The sequence below is a fragment of the Piliocolobus tephrosceles genome, chromosome 4 (genome assembly GCF_002776525.5).
Source record: "Piliocolobus tephrosceles isolate RC106 chromosome 4, ASM277652v3, whole genome shotgun sequence".
NCBI classification, from domain to species: domain Eukaryota; kingdom Metazoa; phylum Chordata; class Mammalia; order Primates; family Cercopithecidae; genus Piliocolobus; species Piliocolobus tephrosceles.
Genome location: NC_045437.1, coordinates 45,308,944 through 45,331,704, shown reverse-complemented (window position 1 = coordinate 45,331,704; position 22,761 = coordinate 45,308,944). Strand labels below are relative to the sequence as shown.

At 35.7% G+C, this 22,761-nt stretch overlaps 1 protein-coding gene across 2 annotated transcripts in view; it reads right to left on the bottom strand.

Annotated features, from left to right (window-relative positions):
- Nucleotides 1-22,761, bottom strand: part of CERT1 (ceramide transporter 1) — a 145,205-nt gene that overhangs the window by 23,115 nt on the left and 99,329 nt on the right. Inside the window, exons 8-12 of one of the 2 annotated variants that reach the window (XM_023207996.1) lie at nt 20,540-20,697; nt 14,709-14,801; nt 7,040-7,126; nt 4,287-4,379; nt 3,389-3,466 (exon numbers count right to left, since the gene is read on the bottom strand). In XM_023207996.1, coding sequence (XP_023063764.1) covers nt 3,389-3,466; nt 4,287-4,379; nt 7,040-7,126; nt 14,709-14,801; nt 20,540-20,697 — 509 coding nt within the window. The remainder of the gene's footprint in view (nt 1-3,388; nt 3,467-4,286; nt 4,380-7,039; nt 7,127-14,708; nt 14,802-20,539; nt 20,698-22,761) is intronic. The other variant, XM_023207995.1, reaches the window with a different exon arrangement.

The following is a 22,761-nucleotide window of genomic DNA, read 5'->3' as shown; positions in this document are numbered from 1 at the left end:
TGAAAAAACAAACAACAACAACAACAACAACAAAACACAGAACCTGTAGTCCTTTACAACTTTAATTTCTCAGATCTGGAGTGACTTCGTTCCTAATATCTGCCCATCAGACAGATTCATGTGTTGGTACTAATTTCCTGGTAGATTTATATATTTTATTTTAAGCTATTTTCAGGGCATCTCTGAGTTGTACACTTGATTATTTCAGCCAATTCAAGACTATAAAATATCATTTCAACAAGAACAAGGTAGTCACGAGCCAACACTTACATAAACAGCAAAGTGAAATTACCAGAGATTTACAAGGCTTCTGTATGGGAGCTGATATAAATGATCAAGAAACTAGGTATGATACATGTATCTGGACTTTTAAAATTTGTTGGAGTAAATAAGGATTATATTATGCTTATATAATATTTTGGCAAATTATCAAAGGTGATTAAAAATGTTGACTTAGTTTTTAAATTAATTATGAAGATCTTACAAAACAAAGAATTTGGCTACCTCCAATATTTCAAGTGTTGTAGAGCAACTGATGTATATTTGTGTATTAAGAACAATGTAGGCCAGGTGTGGTGGCTCATGCCTGTAATCCCAGCACTTTGGGAGGCCGAGGCAGGCAGATTACCTGAGGTCAGGAGTTCGAGACCAGCTTGGCCAATATGGTGAAACTCCGTCTCTACTAAAAATGCAAAAAATTTAGCTGGGCGTGGTAGCAGGCACCTGTAATCCCAGTTGCTCAGGTGGCTGAGGCAGGAGAATCACTTGAACCCAGAGGGCAAAGGGTGCAGTGAGCCAAGATCGCACCATTGCACTCCAGCCTGGGCGACAAAAGCGAAATTCTATCTCAAAAAAATAAAATAAAGTAAAACAAAAATAAAAATAAAAAACCGATGTAAAATAACAAGTGCTTCTAATGTTAATGAATAACCTTTGAACCTCTTACTTTCCTTAATACAAAAGTCTCTATAGGGTGTGAGAACTGTAAAATGTAACACTACTGCATAGTCACTACTATACTTTTACACTGTGCTGACTGGAAGAGTTTTCCAGATAACACAATGTTTCTCAGCTAATATTAACTCCAGATCTACATCCAATGCTATATTCTCAAATGTGACTATACAGAATCAACTTGCTAGATCCTTTGATAATGGGTGATAAGGCAGTGTAACATCCTCTGAAACAAAAACTCTTACAATTGGGAATTAGTCATCTATTCTAAAGGAACTGTCAAACATAAGGTACACAATTTAATCACAACAGTTAATTGCTAGAGTCCATATCTGCTAATGACAACTAATGCTTTAGCAAGGACAGTAAATACTTGAAGACCTTAATGTAATTTTCTTCATTTTTACCTCTGCTGGCATATAAAACAGTACATCATCAAAAGTTAAAACAGGATCGGATCAATCATGAGCACCATATATTAGAAAAAAAATTCAGCAAGATTTCTCTTGTTACATACGTGAGCTTTACAAAAAGTTACTATTATGAAGAAGTAAGCTGTAATTCAGCAAAATTTTGTAAAAATATAGGCACCTGCTTCTCAGTGATATAGTTACCTGTACTTAAAGGCAATTCAGCTGTTCTACAGCACTACCATGAGGGCCCTGGTTTGGGTTCTGAACCCCTACTTCTTAGGCATTCTTTATTACTGGCTTACATTCTTTCCTTGCTGCCATTATATTTTCTTTCATTTATAGCCTATGTATTCCTATATTTTTGATTAGTCTGTGATATTATTTCAATGCAACATGGAGCTTAGTATAATAAACCGAAGTCTCCTAGTATTATGTAGTTTTGCCACAGATTCATTATGAATGGATCTCTTTTTAAAAAAATATGTGGGGCCAGGCATGGTGGCTCATACCTGTAATCCCAGCACTTTGGGAGGCCGAGGGGTGCAGATCACGAGGTCAGGAGTGCGAGACCAGCCTGGCCAACATGGTGAAACCCCGTCTTTACTAAGAATATAAAAATTAGCTGGGCGTAGTGGCGTGTGCCTATAATCCCAGCTACTTGTGAAGCTGAGGCAGGAGAATTGATTGAACCTGGGAGGTGGAGGTTGCAGTGAACCCAGATCATGCCACTGCACTCCAGCCTGGGCAACAGAGCAAGACCCTGTCTCGAAAATAAATAAGTAAAATTTTTTAAAAAAATGCATAAATGGACAAGCAAAAGGTAAAATAAACTGTAGTATATTTGGTTATGGATGATTTCTGATCCAGAATTGCTAAATCTTTTTCTTAAAAGTATTCAAGGAGAAAAAAGCTGTACAAGTCAGAAAAACACCATGCCATATTCTTCTCTATGGCAGGTTAAAAACTAATGTAAACTTTATTTATATATATAAAAATAATAGAAATCTCTTTTGACTTTTAAAAACTTTTATAGCAATATTCTCATAGAGGAAAAAATAATGATGTAAACTTTTATTAGTTCAAATTATGTTATAATAGCAATAAAAGCTAACATTTATTGAGCACTTGTTATGTGTCAGGTTCTAGCTAAAGCACAAAAAAGAAGCACAAAAAATTTAGAAAACTTACTGGGATCATACAGCTAACCAGGATTTAAACTTAGTCATTCCGACTAGAGTGCTCAGGTCTTTAGTATAGGATTAACATAATATAATCTAATCCAATAAAATGCAATAACCAGAAAGATAAAAAGTTGAATGGCAAAGATGTGAAGATTAAGAAAATTAAAAAAAGAACCAATGCTGACACTAAAAAAAACTTCCTCCAATGGTAATTTGATTTTTTTTTGAGGGTAGAGACTGCAAGCATCCAGCTTCCTGTCTTAAATTCCCAAACCCTTACCAATTTCCATAGATTTAGCATATGAACAGAAATATTCATTTATAATACCCAAAGGTAATCTGTATAAGGAAAACACAATCTGCTCAATGGAGCTTAGTATGATAATGGAAATGAAACATATTATTAAAAAGTGATTTCTTTGCTGAATATAATTTGGAGATACTTTAAATTAGCTTAAAAGTGAGACTGCTGAAATCTGCTTTTCTGCTATAACATATCATATAGACCACATCCATCAAAACTGCTAAATCTTGACTGAAGAAACAGATATTACATGATACCAAAACCCAGTATCTTCTATTTGTTTCAATTCAGTTTGAAAATCTTTCTGGAGTACCTCCTATATGACAAAATTCCAAGCTGTGAATAGTAAAGGACACATGCAAACCTGACAGAGAAACTATTTAGTAGACAAGGAAGACCTTTTTAATGCTTAATGTTACTATTTAAAGTTCAAAACTAAAATCAGTGGCCTAACCAAAAGATTTCTAGGAACTGGGAAAGCAGGCTGAAATATAGCACAGAAAGACTCAAGTCCACTCTATACATTCATACAGTACCTGGGAGCTGAATCTGTGAACATCATCAGAGGCACTGACTAGATCAATGGAAGACATGGAGGAAGAGCGACTATAGGGCTACCAGAGACAGACAAAGAAAAAACCAAGTAATCAGAACAAAGGCACAACAGAGCATTCAGTACCAACTTCCAAACACAAGATAAAGGGAAAAGAAAACAAAGCACTATATGAAACAAGCACAGCAGCAACTGCTGACTTCATGCACCTATTATGTATTATGTTCCAAAATCATTCCAAAAAAGAATGCAGTGCTTCCACTAATACAAAGAAATACCATCTAATCCCAAAGAAGAGAGAGATTTAGTATAACTGGATATGCTTCTGGTTAACTATTTTGGATTAGCCACTCCTAATTTGCCCACCCCCCACTTTCCCCTTAAATAAAAATGAAAGAACTTTATTTTCAGAACAAGATTTCTAACTGTTTTGGAGGATGTATATGGAATACAATATATAAAATCAAAAGCGATCTCATTACTTACATTCATGAAAAAGGGAGAAAACTTATACTACAAGATATTTCTGGCTGGGCATGGTGGCTCACGCCTGTAATCCCAGCACTTTGGGAGGCCGAGGTGGGTGGATCACAAGGTCAGGAGATCAAGACCATCCTGGCCAACGTGGTGAAAGCCTGACTCTACTAAAAATACAAAAATTAGCTGGGTGTGGTGGCGCATGCCTGTAATCCCAGCTACTAGGCAGGCTGAGGCACGAGAATCTCTTGAGCCGAAGAGGCAGAGACTGTAGTGAGCCGAGATAGCGCCACTGCACTCCAGTCTGGCAACAGAGCGAGACTCCATCTCAAATAAAATACATTTCCACCAACAGTGAAGAACAATACAAGGTGTACTTTTAGTAAACTCTGACATTAGCTTACCTTTTGGACAAATCTATGTGTCCCCACAGAAGAAAAGGCATCTCCAGATGGCAAGGATGTAGGCCAATGTAATCTCACCTTTTCACTCTGTGACTAAAAAAACATATGTTAAGACGGAAAGGTTTTAAAGTGTATTTTGCAACTGAAGAATGCATAATATAACCTGGAACTACCAACATTCGATTAGTGAATGCCTTAGTGCTTATAACCATTAGAATTATGAAACTACTTCACAGACATGGCAAATCCTGATACTTGCCTCAGATATCCCAACCTCTTCTTTCTACCTCCGCAGATACTATGTTAGGCAAGGGATAAGTTCTTTGATTTTGCTCCTAGTCAGACTCCCTGCTACCTGCATAGCATTATTTATCATAGGTCAATCTTAACACTGCTGCCAATTCTCTCCTATCCAAACTCTGGCCAAATCATTCCAATGACTCTACCTTATAAGGCCCCTGGAGGGCTGACCCACAGGTTTATATATAATTGAAAATAATATTGCTGTTTGCTTCAGTCATGTTCCTAAGAACATAGGTATATCACTTTGCTTCCTCTCCATGAAGGTATTCTGCCCTTCATCTCATCATCTTACTCCTGTTAAGATGCCACTTGACCTCCTTCTTCCTCTTCAGTTTGCCTTGGTTGTTCTCATTTATTTCAACCAACTGCTAAGATCTCATTTCTCATGCACCAGTTTACCGCATGTATCTTTCCTTCCCTATGTTTGCAAATAACGTAAACTCAAAAATGTGTGATATGTCACCTGGAGAGTATCTATTTAATGGCTGTGTTGTTGAGAGATCTGTGCAATATATACTGGGTATGAAGAGGGAAATGATCTAAATCTATGGAACTGATTTTATGGATTTCTGAAGCTCTCACTACTCTATAGAGTATTACCACACTGTATCTTTGTCATATCAACATGCCTGGCTATTAGGCAAGAAAAACAACGCACTGTTCAATGACTATTTTGCAGAGCATCTAGTACAGTGTCAAGAATAGAATGAAGTTGATTGGATGGCCCCATGAATATTTCTTTTTCTATAAGCTTACAGAAGGGTTCATCAATTCTCTCAAACCCAACTCAATTACCGCACTGATACTCAGTAGAGTAGCATTTTAGAGAAGAGATGTTTTGAATCATCTTGTCTACTTTGTTTCACAGATTAGAAAACCAAGGCCCAGAGAATTCAGTGATAAATTCATAGCTACAAAGTTAGTTAGAGGTAAAACTAAGAGTAAGACTGATGTCCTGACCCGTTGACTACTTTTTCCCAAAACAGCACATCCTAGACAAAAAAACGAAGGGAAACAAATAAATAATGCTGCTTCAGGTAGTACTTTAGGTTTCCAAAAGTAGAGCCCATTAAGGAACTGAAAGTTCCCACTCTTCTTGAGTGGTATATAGCATCTTTTGGGTATTAAAAAAAAATGAGCAATAAGCTTTACAAATTACTGTGACATGAACTTTTTATCAGTAATTTTTTAAAAATAATGAAAGACACACATGAGAAGCAGTTACTACCGTAGTTGATTTACCCTTAGCTAGGTAGACCAGTAAGAGCATAGTAGCCATGTACTGCCTTAGCAGCGACAGGAAATGAACAAGCTAACTTTTCCAGGCAAATTCATTTGTACTATAAAACTGACACATACATGATTATTTGGCAAGATACTCTGTAGCCACAGTTTATTAATACTTTCCCCCAAAAAAGGTTAAGTTTCCACCATAACAAGCACAGCTTAAACAAAGGGAGGAAATAACAAAATTCATCCTTAAGTACCATCTAGTGGTAACATAGAGTAACTGTATTGTTGCCAAATTAAAGAAGACAAAGTATCAAGTTAATCTTGAAGCTAGAGTTAATGGGTTTAAGAAATACTTTTCTTTAATTTCCACAGCAGCTGGGTGTAACTACTATAAATTCAATAATGATGACAAAACACTGAACAAAGTAAAAGTGAGAAGGACACTGAAGGTGAAGTAGTGAAGGCAATAAAAGGGTTAATAAAAACAATGATACTAATATAGATGAAAAAATCTTAAGTTTTTGGTTATCTTCCTTTTCATATCATACTGGGTGAAGAAAAATTCAAAGAAGCTTTTTACTTAAATATATGCTTTATATTAAAAGAATGGTTTAAGTTGGACACTTAAAGGGAAAAAAGCAAAAAGAACATTTCTATTTAAGTTCATGTTAATTATGCATGATACCTTTTAACAATTATTGGTTTTCTTTCTATTGTTTGGAAATTCACATATAAAGGAACTGACTTATAACGATTATTTTCCTGCCGGCACCATGGCTCACGCCTGTAATCAATCCCAGCACTTTGGGAGGCTGAGGCGGGTGGATCATGAGGTCTGCAGTTCGAGACCAGCCTGGCCAATATGGTAAAACCCCATCTCTACTAAAAATACAAAAAAATTTAGTCAGGCTTGGTGGCGTGGACCTGTAGTCCCAGCTACTTGGGAGGCTGAGGCAGAAGAATCGCTTGAACCCAGGAGATGGAAGTTGCAGTAAGCTGAGATCGCGCCACTGCACTCTAGCCTGGGTGACAGAGCGAGACTCCGTCTCAAGGAAAAAAAAAATATTTTACATTTGTGACTCAATATATTCACAGTTAAGTTTGTCGGTTATTAAATTCACAATGTTCAAATTCTATTTACATGAAATAATATACATCAAGGAATGCCTATAGTGTTAAAATAAATCTCAGCTTAGAATTTTCAATAATAGATATACCTGTTCTTCTATTTTATCTTGTCTGTCAAGAGCAGCTTCAACAGCATCAAAGAACTCTTCTTCATTAATCAGACTGTTAGGGCCTTCCTATTCCAACACACGGGGAAAAAAGCAGTTTATTTAAAGAAACAGAAAACTCTGATAACTCTGGTACTAACTTGAGGTTGAAAATTGACCTAATAAACATTTATAGAACACATATTTACAAACCAGTCAGTAACCAGATCATATGTATGCTCTGTCTAAAATCACAAGTGTTATAATTAATTCACTTAGTACTCATATACTTACTTACTGTATATTGACCAATATTATGTTGGGATAATAGTCTAGAGCAGGGATTGGCAAAAACTGTGGCCCACGGGCCAGATCCAGTCTGCCGCTTACTTTTGCATAGCCTGTGAGCTAAGAATTTCATTTTTAAATGGCTGGAAAAAATAAAAGTAATAATATGACATGTGGGGGTTACTTGAAATTAAAAGTTTGGTGTCCCTAAAGTTTTATTGGAAAACAGTGATGCTCATTCATCTATATATTATCTAGGGCTTCTTTAGTAGCATAGTTGAGACTTATGACAGAGACAACAGAGATATAAAATTGCAATGAGGTAAGTCAAAATGTGCACAAGAACTATAGCTAGTAAGTATGGCTAGGCATTCAGAGGGGAATCTTCCTAAGCAGGGGTAATTGTTTCACGGGGAAATAAAAGTTGAGTTGATGCCTGATAGTCTGGCCAGATGGCAGAATAATGGCCATCAATCACTTGGGGAATTGTGTGGGAGATCTCTTACAATGAAAATTCCCAGGCCTCCATGTCCAGAAATTATTTCTCAGTAGGTCTTCAGTGGAACCTTGGAATATACATGTTTAATAATTCCCCCAAATGATTTCCATGCAAGTGGAACCTCAGCAGCACCAGACAATAAACATATAAAGAACAATAACAAAATGTAAACAATCAACATATGTTCCTGCTGTGATGAACCAAGTAAGTGGACAGTAAGTGGAACAACAGCTTTGTATTATGATAAAAGTAGAGGCTAAAAGGTAGGCCTGGGTTTAGAATTTCTTAAATGTTAAAATATATAAAATAAGACACATGAACAATTGATGAAATCTTCCCAGTTAAACTCATAACGCCAAGTCATCATTAGTCCATTAAAAAGTATCTAGTAACATCATCCTAACCCCACCATAACTTGGAACCATACTGGAAGGGTGGGAGGTATGGGGTAACGTTCTTGTCATTTGGCATATAAGAAATATTGACTTAATGGAGTTCTTCTTTTAGGGTTATGAGGACTCAGTCCCCTACAACCTACTTCATAAACAAACAAACAAACAAAAAACACAACAACAAAAACACCTTTCTATTCAGATACAACAAACATACAGAACAGTGCATATCTCAGTGAAGTATCATAAAGTGAATATAACCATCTAATGACCATCTGGGACAAGAGGGTCATGGAAAAAATAGTAACAACACTCTAGAGGCCTTCCTCCTGCAGGATTCTGTTTATAAAGTCAAAACATTTCAAAGACAGTAAAACGACAGCAGGATAACTTTGCTCTCTGTTGATCAGAGAAAACACAAAATATCCAAACTGAAGCATATTTTCTAATGATTTTAAAAACTATTTAACCACATCTACATTTAAAAAATATTACCATTCATTCACTCTACAGTGATTTAGTACACGTGGATTTCTAGTCCTTAAACAATCATGTCAGAGCCTCAAGAGTCTAATTGAAAACTAAAGCATTTAAAAATTCTGGCCAGGTGTGGTGGCTCATGCCTGTAATCCCAGCACTCAAGGAGATCAAGGAGGGCAGATCACATGAGGCCAGGAGCTCTAGACCAGACTGGCCAACATGAAGAAAACCTGTCTCTATTAAAAATACAAAAATTAGCTGGGTGTGGTGGTGCACGTCTATAAACCTAGCTACCTGGGAGGATGAGGCATAATAATTGCTTGAACCCAGCAGGTGGAAGTTGCAGAGGTTGCAGTGAGCCAAGATCGCACCACTGCACTCCAGCCTGGGCGACAGAGCGAGTCTCTGCCTCAAAAAAAATAAATAAATAAATAAAAATAAAAATTGTATTTTGCCAAATGAAATGGTTTTTCCTTTAATGGGAAACTTTTGGGAGAAGAACTAAAGTAATTGGCATAAAATTTTCTTTATTAAAAGGGACTTAAAAAAAACCCTTTTATCTCATCATGCTTACTAAGGGCAGGAGCTACTTATCTGCCCTTTAGCACAGCATTTCTTATGTTAACAACTCTCCTTGAAGAGTTCTCTGACTATAAAGATCAACAGATCCTGAGACAGTAGGTTTTAATCAAGAAAATGACATTTTCAGATTTGCAGTTTAGAAACCTCATTCTCCCTGCAGTAGAAAGAATGGATTGAAGGTAACAATTGTGACTGGGCACTTGGACACTTTTTGTATAATAGAGATGAGAGTTGAAAGTGGCCTAAATTAGAGCCAAAGCAGGAGGAATAGAGAGGCACTGACAAATTACATATAGTAATCCCCCCGTATCAGTGGATGGGGGACTCCTTTGTAGGTTTCCCCTTCTCTGCCTATCCTTTAAATGCTGTTCCTCAGGGTTCCATACTTGCTCTACCCACAGTATTCTTATTTATATCCAATGCTTCAGTCATCCTTTGATGACTCTTAAATTCACAGCCAGACTACCTCTCTTCTAAGGGTTAGTTAGGTCTTTGTATCTAACATAGAAGACTTCCTCATGTGACTCACCTCTTCTCCTATCTCCACACCTATCTGCAGAAACCTGGGCCTAATCTTGGATTCCTTCCTTTTCCCTCATTCAATCATCACACCCTTCAATTCTACTTTCCAAATACAATAGTCTCCCCTCTCTGTGGTTTTGTTTTCTGTGGTTTATATACAATAAGATACTTTGAGAGAGAAAGAGACTACATTCATATAGCTTTTTACTATAATACAGTGTTACAATTCTATTTTGTTATTGTTAAAATAAAAATTAAACTTTATCACAGGTACACACGTATAGGAAAAAACACAGTACATACAGAAAAAAACATAGTGTATACAGGATTCAGTACTACCTGCAGTTACGGGGGGGGGGGGGGGGTCTTGTAATGTATCCCCCCAACTACTGATACGGGGGGGATTACTATATGTAATTTGTCAGTGCCTCTCTATTCCTCCTGCTTTGGCTCTAATTTAGGCCACCTGCAACTCTCATCTCTATTATACAGAAAGTGTCCAAGTGCCCAGTCACAATTGTTACCTTCAATCCATTCTTTCTACTGCAGGGAGAATGAGTTTTCTAAACTACAAATCTGAAAATGTCATTTTCTTGATTAAAACCTACTGTCTCAGGATCTGAACTAATTCTTGTCGATCTTTAGAGTCAGTCTCTTAACCATTCTTTCCTCTCAATTTGTGGAGGCTCTACCTTCCAAAGAGAACTACTTTCAATTGCCTGAGGAAAAATACTCTTTTACTTCTGACTTCTGAAAAACACTCTCTACTCAATTTACTCATCCTTAAGGTTCTGCTAAGAGGTTCTTTCCTCCGGAAAGACATCTCTGATTTAACACCTTCCCTGCTTTAAGTGTTTCATGACATGTATTACGATAATTGTCTATTAGTCTTTGTTCCCATTATGCATTCAGGTGGGCCCTTAGGCAGGATCCTTATAAGCCTTGTTTCTTGTTGTATTGTATTCTCCAAGCTTAGTGAAGTACCCTATATTATGGTAAGTCGTTTTTTTTTTTTTTTTTTTTTTTTTTTGAGATGGAGTCTGTTCGTCTCCCAGACTGGAGTGCAGGAGCCAGGTCTCGGCTCACTGCAGCTTCCGCCTGTTGGTTCAAGCAATTCCCCCGCCTCAAACTTCTGAGTAGCTGGGACTACAGGCGCACACCACCAAGTCCACCTAATTTTTATATTTTTAGTAGAGATGGCGTTTCACCATGTTGGCCAGGCTGGTCTTGAACTCCTGACCTCAGGTGATCTCCCCGCCTCGGCCTCCCAAAGTGCTGGGATTACAGATGTGCGCTACTGCGCCCAGCCACATTATGGTAAGTCTTACAGAATAAATTCAAGATTATAAAGTAATTTCTGAGGCTACAGAAGTCAGAAACACTTAAATCTTTTTTTATAATTAGAACATCATGAATGTCTGATTATAACCAAAAAGAGTCATAGTTTGAAATAAGTGTCTAAAACCCATACGACTATAATATCAATAACAAGAAAAGATAGATGGTTCAAAACTCCAAAAGGAAGAGGGGAAAGTGTAAAAACAGTTCCCAGTTTATATAAGAATTTTATATTTAATTTAACTTAGTGAGAAAAAAAAGTACCCTTAACCAGTTTCTTCGCTAAGAAAGAGTAAAGTGCATTTCAAATAGGTGAATAAAGGATGTTTATTCAACAAATGCTAGTGGAATAAAATAGGTTTCTACATTGTACCATTATTTTAAAAACTCCAGATGTATTAATATATGTAGAAGAGACCACTGGAAAATAAAAAATGAGAAAATATAAATAACGATTTGAAGTAGAAAATGCCCTTCTAAGCATGATACCAAATGTGGAGAAAAGTAGATCAAAGGACTGAGGAAGTTAATTACATGAAGGTTTAAAACTTTTATATGGCAAAATCTACCAAACTTTTTAAGTTATGAAAGAAAAAAATAAAATTAAAAAAAGGCAAATTCTATACATCTTCTAAATCAATAGGAAAAAAACCCCCAAAAAACCACTAAAGGACATGGACAAGTTATTCATTAAAAAAGAAACGTGGCAGCCATAAAAAAGAATGAAATCATATCCTTTGCAGCAACATGGACGGAGCTGGAGGCCATTATCCAAAGTGAACTTCTCACAGGCCAGGTCTCACTAACAACCGTTTCAGTACTGACTGAGTGTTTAAGTCAAATATTAAAAGCCAGTGCCCTTATACAAAGGCTGGCATGTAACAAAAGTCCATCAAGAGTTTTGCCTGGGCCTTTCCTGGGCCTTAAAGCGTGACAAAATAATGAAGGAATTCTTAATAGGACCCACTTAGGATTAAACAAGTTTTACCGTGGGTCTGAAGAAACTCACCAGTCCTCCACAAACAAGTTTATTAGCGGTCTGAAGGAACTCCTCAAACCTATATGATTTAGTAGGAGATATGATAAGGGTAATCACCCTAGCACTTTTCCAAGGCTCCAAAGGAAGGTCTTCAGGACTCAGACCTTAGTTATAGATTAAAAGAAGTTAATAACTTAGGTCTTTAGATGAATGCACACTTACAGGTAGACATATAGCTTAGAAGGTATATAAGCTCTGGAAAACTTTGTAATTTGGAGTTGGTCTGGTGATGATGTTCAGGCCTTCTCCCTGTAACCAGTTACAGAAATAACTCTCTTCCTCTCCAGTTCATCTGCATCTTGTTATTGGGCCGCAGAAATAGCAACTCGACCCTCAGTTTGGTCCCGGAACAAATTAACTCAGAAACAGAAAATCAAATACTACATGTTCTCATTTATGAGTGGGAGCTAAATAATAGGTACACATAGACATAAAGATGGAAACGACAGACACTAGGGACTCTAAAAGAAGGAAGGGTGGGAGGGAGGGGTGAGAGTTAAAAAATTAGCTATTTGGTATAATGTTCACTATTTGGGTAATGGGCATACTAGAAGCCCAATCTCTACCAGCACGCAATATACTCATGTAACAAATATGCGTGTGTACTTCCAATGTAAAATCAAATTAAAAAATAAAAAAAGAATGTCTGATAAACATAATTTTTAAAATGCTAAATCACATACATAAAGCAATTTTTTGGCTTTGAAACTAGTAAATGCATGTACCTAGCACAAGGCCCCTCTTCCCTCCACCCTGTCCTCTCCCCATGGAAAAAAAAAAAAAAAAAAACCTGTGTTGATCGAAGCAGAGATAAATATGTATACAAATTACACTTACATACTACTGGTGGATGATAAACTGTACAAGTATTGTTAAATTTAAAACATGGGCTTTATTGGCTTATTTGTATAATCTTCCTATAATGAATATACATTTTATTTATAATATTAAAAACTAAGGTACTTTAAAAAGTTGGTATTTCTTCCAAAATAATAATCCTAAAATAGCAAAATAATTTGTTTAGTTTCAGAATAAAAATAATCATTATAATACCTCATATTAAAACCTCAGAGGATAGCTAATTATGTAATTCTAATACATTTTAGAAGAGATAAATTGAGAACAGTTAAAAAATATTGCAATTTAAGTCTCATCAGAATGTACTCTCACAGTTGGAAATTGATTCCAATATAAAAAAATTCAGCAACAGCAGAGCAGCTGTTTAGTTTTCCTTTCTAGAGCAAAAGTAGCAAGAAATTTTTCTTCTGTTTTCATAAATATAACTACAACTACTTTATTCTTCTGTTCCACCTCAATGATACTCCTTGATATTCCATTTTTAACTGCTCATTTCAGAAATAGCAACACTTTTTTTTTTTTTTTTTGAGACAGAGTCTCGCTCTGTTGCCCAGGCTGGAGTGCAGTGGCACAATCTCGGCTCATTGCAACCTCTGCCTCCTGGGTTTAAGTGATTCTCCTGCCTCAGCCTCCAGAGTAGCTGGGACAACAGTCACTTGCCACCACGCCTGGCTAATTTTTGTATTTTTTTAGTAGGGATGGAGTTTCACCATATTGGCCAGGCTGGTCTTGAGCTCTTGATCTTGTGATCCCCCAGCCCCGGCCTCCCAAGGTGCTGGGACTACAGGCGTGACCCACCTGTTCTGGCCAACACCTTTTTTTTTTTTTAAGAGACAAAGTCTTGCTCTGTCACCCAGCCTGGAGTGGAGTGGTGCAATTGTAGCTCACTGCAGTCTTGGGCTCCTCAGTAGCTGGGAGTACAGGCATGTGCCACTACACCCAGATAATTTTTATATTTTATTTTGTAGAGATGAGGTCTTGCTATGCTGTCCAGGTTGGCCTTGAACTCCTGGCCTCAAGCAATCCTCCTGCCTTGGCCTCTCAAAGTGTTGGGATTACAGACGTGAGCCAGTGCACCTAGTCTCAACGTTGTTTAACGGCAATTACCAAATATATTTCTTACACATTTTTTTCTCTTAATATAGAAAGATAGCTTATAAGATTTTAACATATGTGTGTATATATATGTGGAGAAGGAGATTTTATTACCTGCTTAACAAATAAATACAAGGAGAAAAAAGCTGGCTTCAGATATTTCCAAACAAAGACAATGAGAACAGTTTATGTTCAGCTATGGATAAGATCTCACAGTATAGTACAAACTAAAATCTTTTGTCTGAAAAGCACTCAGAGTTTTCTTTTATAGTTTCCTTTCATGTTAAAAAAAAAAGTAGATAACATTAAAAATGATCTTTACAGGGGAGATAAAAATTTGTCTTATGAAGTGAACAGGCCTAATACTAAGCCTTTTAAAGCCTAAACTTTGTAGGCAATAAGAAATATATATTTGAGTATGCCTGGCATTTATATATCACGAAATATACACTGAATTAACATAAACACTGAGGAAAACATTATATATTTAGAATAAAGTTACAAAACTATTATTAAAAATTCACTTTTGTGATAGACATGACCTATGTGTTTCTCTAAGATCAAAATATAAATTCATACTTCATAATCTGGTCCTCCAAAGTGGGATTTTTTCTTAAGTTCTGTCATTGCATTTTTATATGCTTCCTCTGTTCTTCTTTTCTTCTCAGTTTCCTATTAAAAAGAAGTGAAAATTTGTAATTTGAGGCAGGCATTTTAATTACAATGAAGTCTTTTAGGTGGAATTCCTCTACATTTCACTGAAATTTTATAATTTAATACAAAAAAATTACATTCCTGTGAAAAATAAAGAGTATTATTCTGCCCAAGAAAACACTTTTCTCTAGGATATAAATCACTTACAACCTACTATGTATGTATGTATGTATGTACGTATGTATTTTTTGAGATGGAGTCTCACTTTGTCACCCAGGCTGGAGTGCAACGGCATGTTCTCGGCTCACTGCAACCTCTGCCTCCTGGGTTCAAGCACTTCTCGTGCCTCAGCCTCCCAAGTAGCTGGGACTACAGGCGCGTGCCACTATACCCAGGTAACTTTGGTATTTTTAGTAGAGATGGGGTTTCACTATGTTTGCCAGGCTTTTCTCGAACTCCTGACCTCATGATCCACCCTCCTCAGCCTCCCAAAGTGCTGAGATTACAGGTGTGGGCCACTGCACCTGGCCACAACCTACAATTTAAATCATCACTAAGATCACCTTAAAAGTAGATGTGTTTAAATGGTTAAGTCACTGCATGTATACTTAAGAAAAAAAAAAAACAAACCCCAGGTAAATTAGCATCAGAAATACCTATTATACATTCTTGTATTTCCCCTTCCCACCAACCCCAGTAAGAGATACATTTATTTTGGTATGAAGAAAAACAGCAAGTAATACCAGAAAAGAACTCAGTAGGTGGGATCAATGAATTCTAAAAAGATATTCTAAGAAAGAAAACCTTCTTATACTTTCTCACTGCTGCTTAAGACAGTATTTTGGAGTTGAAAAATACTTCAGGTCTATTTTAACACTCTCCTTTTAATGATAGGGCCTATAGCTCTAAAAGGTTAAAAGACCTAAGGTCAACACTTAAAATAACAAAGGCTAGTCCCATATAAAACTTATTTCCACAACAATGGGGTTCACTGGGTCAAAACTGATACTGGAGTCCATTATGTTTGTAAATAATCTAATGCTTTTATTCCTTCAAGTACAGTCATACATGGCTTTTTTCTTTTCTTTCTTTCTTTTTTTTTAAATCTTGTCCAAATTCCATTTTCTAAAAGACTGATTTGCTTGGTCCCCCTATTGGCTAATCTAAGCATGACACTTCTGAAAGTGAAAGGGAATGTCAGTAATAATCTTGCTGATTAAGAACTGCCTTGGCCAAACCAGGATTCATGGACACTCTGGCAATAGGAAATGTTAAACAGCTCTTCCTACTTCCCCTTATTCCCAAAAAAACACTACTCTGAAGAGTATGATCATCAAAAATCATAAGAAAACAGATTATGCTTGTGATCTAAAGTAGGCTGATGAAAGCCACATGAATTTACTGTCACGTGTTACTTCACCACGGGGATACAGTCTGAGAAATGTGTCACTGATGACTTAATTCTTGTACAGACATCATAGAGTGTACTTATATAAACCTAGATGGTATAGCCTACCTACACATCTAGGCTATAAACATTTACAGCATGTGACTGCACTGAATACTATAGGCAATTTTAACATGATGGTAAGTATTTGTGAATCTAAACAGAAAAGGCACAGGAAAAATATGATATAAAGGATAAAAAACAGTATACTTGTATAGGGCACTTATGAATGGAGCTTGCAGGATTTGAAGTTCCTCTGGGTGAGTCAGTAAGTGAATAGTGATTGAATGTGAAGGCATAGGACATTACTGCACACCACTGTAAACTTTTAAACACTGCATACTTAGGCTATACTAAATTTATTTAACAATGTTCTTTCTTCAATAATAACCTTAGCTTACTGTAACTTTTACTTTATGAACTTAATTTTTTAAACTTTTTGAGTCTTTTGTAATAACACAAACATATTGTACAGCGGCACAAAAATATTTTCTTTCTTTATACTGTATTCTACAAGCATTTTTCTAAGATTTAAACTTTTTTGTTATAAACTAAGAGACAACACAAACATTAGCCTAGGCCTACACAGGGTCAGGATCATCAAGAAGTCACTAGGCAAGAGGAATTTTTCAGCTCCATTATCATATTATGGGACCACAGTTGTATATGTGGTCCATCACTGATGGAAATGTCGTTATGCAGTGTATAACTATACTTAATGGCTAAATTAAAGTCTAAACTGAACTCACAAAAAGCAAACTACTTCTAAATACCACATCAGCATTAAAGACTGGAAATCAATGAATCGATGGGTTCATTAGACCCAAAGATTTCATTAATTGATTTTTTTTGTACTAAAGAAAAAATGAGACTACAGATCCACCAGAATGACTAAGCAAGGTGCAGTGGCATGTGCTTGTAGTCCTGCTCATTCAGGAAGCTGAGGCAGGAGGATCACCTGAGCCCTGGAGTTCAAGGCTGTAGTGTGCTAATGGCTGTGCCTGTGAATAGCCATTGCACTCCAGCCTGGACAACACAGTAAGACCCTGTCTCTCAAAGAAAAGAAAGACTCTCCCCAAAATCAAACAACACCAACACCACACACACATACACACAGACACACACACACACATAATACCAAGTACAGTCAAGAGTGAACATCAAGAACACCCACACACCCACACATCCCTAACAATACCAAGTGCTGTCAAGAATTAAAAGTAATTGGAATCCTCACCCATTGCTGGTAGAAATATTAATTTAATCACTTTGGAAAATCATTAGTATTCACTAAAGTTAAGCACATACCCCCATGGATCAATAAGTCTACTCCAAGGTATGAGAAATATACCTAAAGATATGCCCCAAGAACTCTCATAGCAGTTTTATGCATGATAGCCAAAAAACGAAAGAAACCTAAATGTTCACCAATAGGAAAAGAGATAAGCAAATTGAAGTCATACAATAAAAAGTTATCATAGAATAAAATATTGTATAGCAATTAAAAAAGAATAAACTACTATTAAATATAACAACATGAATGAATCTCACAGTAAATGTTGAGGGAAAGAGAAGGCCTGACTCAAAAGTATATTGTATGATTCAATTTATATGTTGTCCCAGAACAGGCAAAACTAATCTATAATGACATAGGTTAAAACCATATGATCACCTCTTGGGGTGGTGGTATGATATGGAATAGGAAGGAGCATGAAGTTATCTTCTAGGGTGCTAGAAAAGTTACATATCTTGATCTGACTATAGTTAAAGGGGTGTATACAAACATTAAAAAAATCAAGTAGTATACTTAAGATTGGTACACTTCCTTCTATGTATGTTATATATTTTAAATGAATAAAACAAAAATGCACGGCACAGCAATAATATTAAAGACTTACAGGAAAGTGAAAATGTATGTAAAATTACACACCTGTAAGTCTAATAACGTGAGCAAATGTATCTTCAATGAACAGGTTATCTCTCCTTAACATTGTTAACCATAATTGCCTAATTTTAGAATTTTTGGTCTTCCTGGACATGACTGGCTAACAATTAAGTACACTTCTTCTACAGTAGAAAGGATTATTATTATAGGTAACCAATAAAAATCATCACTACAAAATAGTATTTCCAATTAGCTGAAAGAATCCTGGAACTGACATTATAACTCTACGCAAGACTATAATATAGACAATTCTACTATTAAATAGTAGAATTTAATAGTAGCTGTTATTATCACCTATTTAATTGTTCTCATTAGATTTTAAGTCCCTAAAGAGACTACTTCCTGCTCATCACTGTTTTCCCATTCCTAGCTTAGAGTCAAGCACACAGCACCTGAATGAAACAATTTCAGTGAAACCATATTGCTATCATTGTACTTTCTTTCTCATTTCTAAGAATTACCTGAAAGACATATTTGTTGATAAACAACTTTCTCTATTCAAGGGCTTTCTAGTCTTTAGTGTGTATATACACACACACACACACACTACATACAAAAGATTAGAAAGTTCTTGAATAGAGTTGATTATCAATAAATACACACATACCCTGCATATATTATATATATATATGAACACACACATACTGTGTGTACACACATGTGCAAATACACACACACTTACATTCCATGTAAAATGTAACTGGGATCCAGTTATTTCAACCTTGAGAAAAAATTACAGTGGAAAAAGTTAATAAAATTTGACATCAGATAGATTTGTAAGAAGACTATAAAACACAGTAGTGTCCAGATTTTAACCAATACTGCCATATTTTCTGGCTGTTCTTTGGTGAAGAGTGTTGCATGGAGAAGCAATAAAAATGATTTTTTTCTGCAGATCTTTGGTTTGCTCTGCTCATTGCTACCCAATAAAGAAAGAGAACTGGTAAGATAAACAATGCTGAAAGCAATCAAAAATCTATCTCCCTTTTTCAACATGGCAAATAAACTTGAATGCTAAAAAAATCAGGAAGTCGTGTTATATAATGTACAAAGGTTTAAAAAAATTTATTTTAGGCAATGTGGTTAGAGTATGTGACCAAAGAATACAATCTCTTAGTGAAGGAAAAAGAGACTAAGGAGAAAGTTGCCAAAAAGTTGGAAATAAGTTAGTCTGGACAAGTTGAATGATACTCTTGAACCATCAGTCTAATGTATTCAGGCATCAGTCTAATGTTTTTCAACACATTGTTTTTTTGTGTGAACAGGGACTCTTCTAATAATTCAATTTGATCCACACTGAGTACAGAGTTGAAATCTTCGAAGATATAATAGTCTGGCTCCAGGATGATAATAAATTTTCTATACCTTAAAAGGATGTTTTCATTGCCTGTTTTAAAAGAAGACATATTCCTAATCAAAATGGCTTACTCTCATCTGCACTTGTGCATTCTGAACAGTTCTCCTTTCTTCTAAAACATGGGAACTTCCTAAACACATACTGCTAACATTGCTTTCCTCAGTGTCCTGATCAAATTCAAAGGCCTTCAAACTCTGCAAGCAATATAACTCGGAATGAATATGATTCTGGCTGATGTCTAATCTGGTATCCAGAGCTGATACATAAAAATAGAGAAAAATGCCTCTAACTCTGTTACTTTTCACCTTTTGACAAGCATCTGGGCCTCAATTCCTTCTTCTATAAAATGATGGCATTGGACTAGAACTTTAAGGTATGTTTCAATTCTAATATTTTACTATTTTTCTAAAGCTGAATTATAAATAGAAGTTTTCCTACTTAACAAACCCACTGAGCCATACTTCACACTAGAAACTAAAGAGTCATACCGTAATATTATCAGTGCTGCAGTTTAAACAAAGGTGGGAAAATGTGAACATAGGGCAAATGCTCAAACAACATAATGTATGCTAAATGATATCACTGACCATGGAAAAAAAACATGAGTATTATTGTAATAAGTAAATGTTTACCTTTGTAAATTGGCATATAAGTTAGTTCGTATGCCTTAAATGCAGTTTCATACATCATACACTTAAAGGTAGGTAATGTTAAATGGCTCAACACTTCTATTCCAATCATTACTAACATCATCACAAAAACTTTTATAGCAACTTTTATGCTTTCTCTTTAAGAAAGCATACTGTATAGTAATTAAACAAGTAACTGGTGAATCTTGTTAGGCAAATGAGTTTAAGATGCCCATAAAGCTTCAGAGTACTAGTATCATCTGCTATTTCTATCAACCCAAGATTCTTCCCTAAGAAGTTAGCTTGGTTTACATATTCAAACAATACATAAAACTTAAAATGTGATTATTTTTAAAAGGAAAAAAAAACTAGTCTTACCTTATCCAGTCTCTTCTGCCAGCTGTCCTCACGTTTAACCATTAGTTCAATACAATGAGAAAGTGTTGCAAGGATTCCGGCAGTAGTTGCTTTAAAAGTTATCGCTTCCCCTTTAAAGTCTATACCATTAATTCCTTTTGGTGTCACATGTGGAAATACTGAAAATGAAAGTTATTCACTGAAAATATTTCTAATGAAGAAATAATTCATCACAATTTAAGATTAGAAACTGTTTAGAAAATTAGCAAGTCAGAGCAGATTTGGGGATTTTAATTTTCCTCCTGTAGGCTAACATTTAAAAATCTCCTATGCAAGTTCTATGAGCAAAGAAGCTTTGTGGCAGCATATGTACTTTCAAGTCCTTTTTTTCCCTAGATTCTGTTTCCTGAAATTTATTTGCTGTGCTGCACCCAATTAATCAAATGGTAGGAGGAGCAATACTTTTAACAATAACATTCTGACAGCTTAGAGTAGGACCTAATTATGGCAAGAACTACCTTATATTTTGAAAAACCTAGAACTTAAAAACTATCTGAAGATAAACTAAAGAACCTCATAAAATAATATACAATTTAAAAATAAACATACAAATTTAAATCCAGGACCAGTGCATTTACTTAAACTCAATGCCTTTTATGTTTCAATTTTATCATTTTAATTCATGGTTAGTTTTTGAATTAAACAAAAAATCTTAAAACTCAAAGATGCAAACAAGAAAGCGTAATATTCTATAGTTAATAATAAATCATGTTAGTAGAATCCTTATAAATGAAATGACACTTTTGACTTTAAAAACTATTAGAGATATGACAGTAAAGGTATAACCCATTAAAGAACAAATTGTCAAACTTAATCAAAATGTAAAATTTCTGCTCTTGAAAATACTCTTAAGAGGATAAAGAGATAAGCCACAAACTGGGAGAAAATCTTGTGTGGCATATGTTTAATAAAAGACTTCTATCCAGAATTATGAAGTAACCTCAAAGCTCACTAATAATAAACAACGGCCGGACGCGGTGGCTCACGCCTGTAATCCCAGCACTTTGGGAGGCCAAGATGGGCAGATCACCTGAAGCTGGGAGTTTGAGACCAGCCTGACAAACATGGAGAAACCTCGTCTCCACTAAAAATACAAAATTAGCCGGGTGTGGTGGTGTATGCCTGTAATCCCAGCTACTCAAGAGGCTGAAGCAGGAGAATCGCTTGAAACCAGGAGGCGGAGGGTGCAGCGAGCCGAGATCACCCCACCGCACTCCAGCCTGGGCAACAAGAGCGAAACTCCGTCTCAAAAAACAAATAAAAAATAAAAAATAATAATAAACACCAACCCCAACATGAGCAAAAAATGTGAACACACACTTCACCAAAGAGAAGATATAAATGGCAAAAAAAAAACATGAAAAGATGCTTAATATCACTAGTTAGTATGGAAATGCAAACTAAAACCACAATGACATATCCCTACACACCTATTAGAATGACTGAAATGTGAAGACTGACCATATTAAGTGCTGGTGGGGATGTAGAGGAAGTGGAACTCTCATATGTGGCTGGTAAAAAACAGTTTGGCAGTTTCTTTAAAAATTAAACACATACACATCTGCCATACAATTAGAACATTCTACTCCTAGGTATTTACCCAAAATAAATAAAATAAATTTCCATGAAAAGAACTGTCTATGAATGCTCATAGCAGTTTTATTTGTAATAGTCAAAACTGTAACTGACCCAAATATCTACCAGTGAATGACTAGATAAACAAACTATGGTATATCTATACCATAAAACACTACTGAGCAATGAGAAGAACTGATTGTGTTGATAGTTTTATGAAAATATTCAAATTTGTCATATTATACACTTTAAATGGTATGTCAATTATATTTCAATAAAGCTTTTTTAAAGCTTGTATTTTCTTAATAAGAATAGACACGTACATTAACTCACCAGAACTGAGCGTGCAGAAATAAACACTCGCATTTACAGTCTATCAGTTTTTCACAAAGGTGCCAAGACAAGGGAAAAAAAATTGTCCTTTCAGCAAATGATGTTGGGACAGCTGGACATGCGTATGTAAAAGTTACCATTATTACATAATGCCAGAATGTGATTTTTACCTACATGTCTTGGAAGCAATTTTCACTTGGATTCCAGCAGTTCTATTGCTTTTTAAAAAATTAATCAATCAGGTAATTATTCTTTGTGAGTTGTTACGTAACTTC